This window comes from Zeus faber (genome assembly GCF_960531495.2).
Source record: "Zeus faber genome assembly, chromosome: 7".
Lineage (NCBI taxonomy): Eukaryota > Metazoa > Chordata > Actinopteri > Zeiformes > Zeidae > Zeus > Zeus faber.
In genome coordinates, this window is record NC_137203.1 from 1,789,684 (window position 1) to 1,795,643 (window position 5,960).

General features: G+C 50.6%; 1 protein-coding gene across 1 annotated transcript in view; it reads left to right on the forward strand.

The window, feature by feature from the left end:
• prdm6 (PR domain containing 6) overlaps positions 1-5,557 on the forward strand; it is a gene marked incomplete at both ends in the record, with an annotated part of 38,741 nt that extends 33,184 nt beyond the window's left edge. Inside the window, 2 exons of the mRNA XM_080003272.1 lie at positions 2,840-3,016; positions 5,443-5,557. Of these exons, the coding sequence (XP_079859398.1) occupies positions 2,840-3,016; positions 5,443-5,557 (292 nt within the window). The remainder of the gene's footprint in view (positions 1-2,839; positions 3,017-5,442) is intronic.
• Between the last annotated feature and the right edge of the window lie 403 nt (positions 5,558-5,960).

A 5,960-nucleotide genomic window follows, 5' to 3' on the forward strand; every position in this document is an offset into this window, starting at 1 on the left:
GGAAAGTAGTTTGCTGCTATACTTTGTTGTGGTCAGTCTATCCACCCATCATCCAACCATCCATCCATCCATTCAAACATCCATCCACTCATCCATCCATCCATCGACTCATCCTTCCATCCATCCATCCACTTGTCCAAACATCCATCCACTCATCCAAACATCAATCCATCCATCCACTTATCCAAACATCTATCCATCCACACATCCATCCATCCGCTCATCCATCCATCCATCAACTCATCCATCCATCGACTCATCCTTCCATCCATCCATCCATCCACTTATCCAAACATCCATCCACTCATCCAAACATCCATCCATCGACTCATCCATCCATCTTCTTACCGTTGATGTGGATCTGGGTCAGGGAGGCGGCAGGCTTAGCAGCGTGACCCAGAAGTCCTGATCCCCTAAAAGATTCCGGTCCTGCCTCGTACACCAGGGGCCGTGTCGTTTGGGTTTAGGAGTTCCTCAAAGTGTTCCCTCCACCTCCCGACCATATCCTCCGTGAAGGTCGGCGCTTCCTCGCCCTTGTCGATAACAGCCTGGCCTCTCAGAGCTCCTCCCAAAACCCGGGGCTTCACCGCAGCAGCCGACGCAGCTGCTGTGGTTCTGACCCGCCGGTACCCTCTGTGCTAACCAAGCACTGAAGGACTCCTTTTTAGTTTGACGCCCTCTTTCAGCGCTGGCGTCCACCCGCGGGTCCCAGGGTTGCCACCATAACAGGCACCACCTTCTGGCCACGCCCCATAGCAGCTGCTTCCACGGTGGCGGCTTTGAACAGGGTCCATTTGACCAGATGCTCACAAACCAAATGTGGGACCAAGAGTATGTTTGTGTGGGACAATGTGGGACAGGTTACAGAGAGGCAGTGGAATGTTTTTGGTATGATGTCTATGAGAGCTGAATGCTATATTATTTTGAATATTCTAATATATTACAAATTTAGAACTAGCTGGCAAATTTAGCAAAAGACTCATCCCACCGGCTTCACCCAGTCCTGGTTGTAGCGGTGTTTCCTTTTCTTTCTGCTGCTTTCTCCTGTTTCCATCATATTCTGCCGAAATACACCCCTAGACAGCAGTCGGAATCCCTCTCATTCGCTGGGACTCCAACTGGGCACTAGCATCCCCCCCCTGACCAGCACGTGGACCGGCACAGGGGCCGGCACGCGGACGGGCACAGGGACCGGCACGCAGACCGGCACAGGGACCGGCACAGGGACCGGCACAGGGACCGGCACAGGGGCCGGCACAGGGGCCGGCACGCAGACCGGCACGCGGACCGGCACGCAGACCGGCACGCGGACCGGCACGCGGACCGGCACGCGGACCGGCACGCGGACCGGCACAGGGACCGCAGACCGGCACGCGGACCGGCACAGGGACCGCAGACCGGCACGCGGACCGGCACAGGGACCGCAGACCGGCACGCGGACCGGCACAGGGACCGGCACAAGGACCGGCACAGGGGACGGCATGCAGACCGGCACGCGGACCGGCACAGGGACCGCAGACCGGCACGCGGACCGGCACAGGGGCCGGCACAGGGACCGGCACGCGAAACGGCACCGTTCATAACAGCAGCGTAGCAGTGGTTCCATCAGATCGTTAATGAGAGCGAGCGACCGATAAGGAACAGAGAGACGCTAATCACCTCCGAGTCTCTGCTGCCGCTCGTCAATAAAACACAACGTCAGCTCCAATCCTGTTCAGCCGACAGGAGAAAGTAGGATCCAGTCCAAGTGCAGATCCAAGAGGAGTCTGGACCTGGTCTGGTCCATTCCACTCACACAAGCACCACGGACGGGCACAGCGCAGACAGACGGGTACAGAGCAGACAGATGGGTACAGCGCAGACAGACGGGTACAGAGCAGACAGACGGGTACAGAGCAAACAGATGAGTACAGAGCAGACAGACGGGTACAGAGCAGACAGACGGGTACAGAGCAGACAGATGAGTACAGAGCAGACAGACGGGTGCAGCCCCGTGTGACCTACTGCCATCATCGTAAACCTGAATAGAATATAGTTGAGTTTTAAAATCACAGGAATCACCTTGAGGTGCGTGCGATTGGATCATTGATTTATTGATAATCGATCAAGATGATTTAACAGTGAAAGCAGCAGATGATGAAATATATTATCTTATATAATATATGTGATATAATATAAATAATATCATATAATATGATAAAATACAGTATAATATATTATATAATATAATGTAAATCATATCATATCATTTATATATAATATAATATCATATCTTAAACAATATAATATAAATAACATAATATAATATTAAAAATATCATATCATATGATAAAATGTAATATAATATATTATCTAATATAATATAATACAATATATGAGAAACATGAATGAAAATACTGAGGGTTGGAAAATAAAATTTAGTGAATGAACAGAAATCTGTTTGTGCTACTAGTGCTAGTTTCACAATGAATCCATATGGAATGAACACACACACACAATCTGATCATCTCTGTTCTCTCTCTCACACACTAACATGCACAGTGATAGATGACCTCGTCATGATCTAGGCCTGCATTGTTGATGAGGGTCATGCTGCCATGGTAACCGGGGCACTGCCCCCCCAAACCCTGTTTGTGTGTGTATGTGTGTATGTGTGTGTGTCTCTGTTTGCATACACACTTTACATTTGTCTGACTGCCTGTCTCTCTCTCTCTTTTCCCGGTTCTCTGCCATCCCCATCTTTCTACCTGTCTCTCTCTCTCCCACTCCCGTCTCTCTCTCTCTTCCCCCGTCTCTCTTTCTCCCCTCGTCTCTCTACCTGTCTCTCTCCCTCCCCCAGGCCGTACCAGTGTGGCCACTGTTCCCAGTCCTTCTCCCAGCCCTCGGAGCTGAGGAACCACGTGGTGACGCACTCCAGCGATCGCCCCTTTAAATGCGGATACTGCGGCCGAGCGTTCGCCGGCGCCACGACGCTCAACAACCACATCCGCACTCACACCGGAGAGAAGCCCTTCAAGTAAGTAACAGTGAGTACCTCCACCCGCCCTCCGCCTGACACCACATCCACCCGTCTGTCTGCTCGCCACCACTGTGGGCGTCTGGAGAGCTACGATCTGTCGTGACATATTATTCCATTTATTTTGCGGTAACCATCTTAAATGCAATACTTAATATATTTTGCCGCATTCTGTAGTTACCTACTTCATGATGTGGTGGAATACTCCGTTGTAATTGGTCAATAGCAGCAACCAGTGGTCAGTTATCTCTTCACTCAGCAGCAGCTGATTCTGATCAGTTCATTTTGTGGCATGAAATGACACCAAACTCTTGAAACAAACGGAGGTGGTGGTGGTGGTGCTTCTCCCACGTAGAACAAGGTGTCATCTGCAGAGAGGTGATGGAGCGGCTGGAGCCATAAGAGTGACGGAACCGCGAGAGGACTGACCCGGATGGAGGGCGCTACAGAGCGAAAATCAGGCTGGAAGCAGGCCGCCTTGTCTTTAGCCACGCCCTGTTGGGAGAGAGCATCATGGCAGAGGGTTTTGATCATGTTCATGAAACCTTCTCTATGAACCATGTGTGGAGGAGCTGCCCATCGAGGCCTTTTCAGCTTCCAGAGAAGGAGTCAGCAGCTGCATGAACGGTGGGAAGGAGGCGTGGTGGGTGGAGTCCATATTTTTACTCATCACATCTTTTTTCAAACAGTTTATATTCTGAGGAAAATCAGACAAAAGGATTGTCTCTCTCTCTCTCTCAAGTCAAACTTTACCGCAGTTGAACTCGACTCAAAGACCTTTTGAGGACTTTATGTCGCCACAGGAAGTGAAGTCATCGCTGCGACAGCACAGAAATGGACGGAATACGGAAGCAGCAGCTTTCTGAAACCTGCACCTTCAACATTTTGGCACAATGAACCGTTTCCAACACTGAAGAGGGCTTCACATGATGTGAACTGTTGTGTTTGACCAATCACGATGCAGAAGCCTAAACGCTATTGTAGCGCCAGCTGAGATGCGTCCAATCGCCATGGAAACGACGGAAAACCCAAATCCGACTAAACACAGCGCTGAGCGCTTCACCTGTCCAGAAAACACAACAGCTAAATCAGTGGCGTCAGTCTCATCACAGCAGATAACCTGCAAAGTGAGATCCAACATTTCCATCCTCCACTCACGGCCAACGATAATTAGGGAGAGAGGGAGGGAGAGAAGAGGAGATAGAAAAAGAGGGAGAGATGCGGCATGCAATTAGGACTTCCAGAGAACGCTGTTGTCACGCTGTCATCCTGTCACCTCCTGCAGACAATACCTGCGCTCCTCTGGGAGAGAAATCACCGTGATGGTGGAGGAGAGAGGGCAAGAGGGCACTGGGGGAGGGAGGGAGAGAGAGAGAGAGAGAGCTATTAGTCTAAGTTCGTCAGGGTTAAACTGCTGAAACAGATGAAAGCACTTAATAAGCATCTGAAAGAGATCTGATCTGCTGCCAACAGAGAGAGAGCGACAGAGGGAGAGAGCGACAGAGAGAGAGAGAGAGAGCGACCGAGAGAGAGCGAGAGCGCAGTGGGGGAGAATAAGGTATCACGGTGTTAAAAAGTCGAACGACAGACCAACGTCAGGGGGAAATGAAAGAGCAAATCAGCTTCTTTTTGAATAGAGGGAGCGCGGGGCGAGCGAGGCGTCAGCAGTTGTTCATCTCCGTGGGAACGAGAGACAAAGAGCGACATCAGCGTCTGTCAGGAGCCGCAGGCGATCGATGGCGGCGACTGATCTCCGATCGGACGATACCAGGACGGATTAAAGCTGCCGCACGCACCCAAACCAACAATACCTGATGCTGATTGTTGGAGCCAAGGCCTCCTCCTCTCCCTCTCCTCCTCCTCCTCCTCCTCTTCCTCTCCTCCTCCTCTTCCTCTCCTCCGCCGAGCTCTGTCTACACTGGGTGTGACAGAGCTCATAGTTCAGTTTGTCAAATATCATAAATTGTATTTTAAATATAAAGTGGCGACGTGTTCTTACTATTCTACCACACAGACAGACAGACAGACACAGGCCTGTTAAAGCAGTGTCACCTCCAACAGAGAGCACAGAGCCCTCTGTGTGTGTTGAGATATTGAAGCCAACGGCCCAGAAACAGGACTAACGTTCTGTTTGATAGAAAACGGAGGGGAAGGGTGTGTGTGTGTGTGTGTGTGTGTGTAATTTGTCCAGAAGATGAGAACAGTAATTCCACGTGTCTGCTGGTCGTCACACACACTTTATACTGTCACTGGATATTAGTGCACACTGACACGTGCACACACTGAGTGTGTGAATGTGTCAGAGTGTGTGTGTGTACATGAGTTATTTAATTTGTCTTTTAAAGCTGTGATGTGTGTGTGTCTAAGTTTAAATTAACCCCTGTCTTTCATCTCTTTTCTGTGTGTGTGTGTGTGTGTGTGTGTAGGTGTGAGCGCTGTGACCGCAGCTTCACTCAGGCCACGCAGCTCAGCAGACACCAGCGGATGCCCAACGAGTGCAAACCCTGCACAGAGAGCAGCGAGTCCATTGAGGTCGACTGACCAGTACCGATCAGCACTAACCAGTATGGACCAGTACTGAACCAGTACGGACCAGCACTGAACCAGTACGGACCAGCACTGAACCAGTAATGACCAGTACTGACCAGTACCGATCAGCACCAACCAGTATAGACCAGCACTGAACCAGTACTGACCAGTACCGATCAGCACCAACCAGTACGGACCAGCACTGAACCAGTACTGACCAGCACCGACCAGGACTGACCAGCACCGACCAGCACGGACCAGTACCGACCAGTACTGACTAGAACTGGTTGGTCGGTACTGACTGGTATGAACTAGTACTGGTCTATACTAACTAATACTGACTGGTACTAACTGGTACTAACCAATACTAACTAGAACTGGTTGGCCGGTACTGACCAGTAATACCTAGTACTGG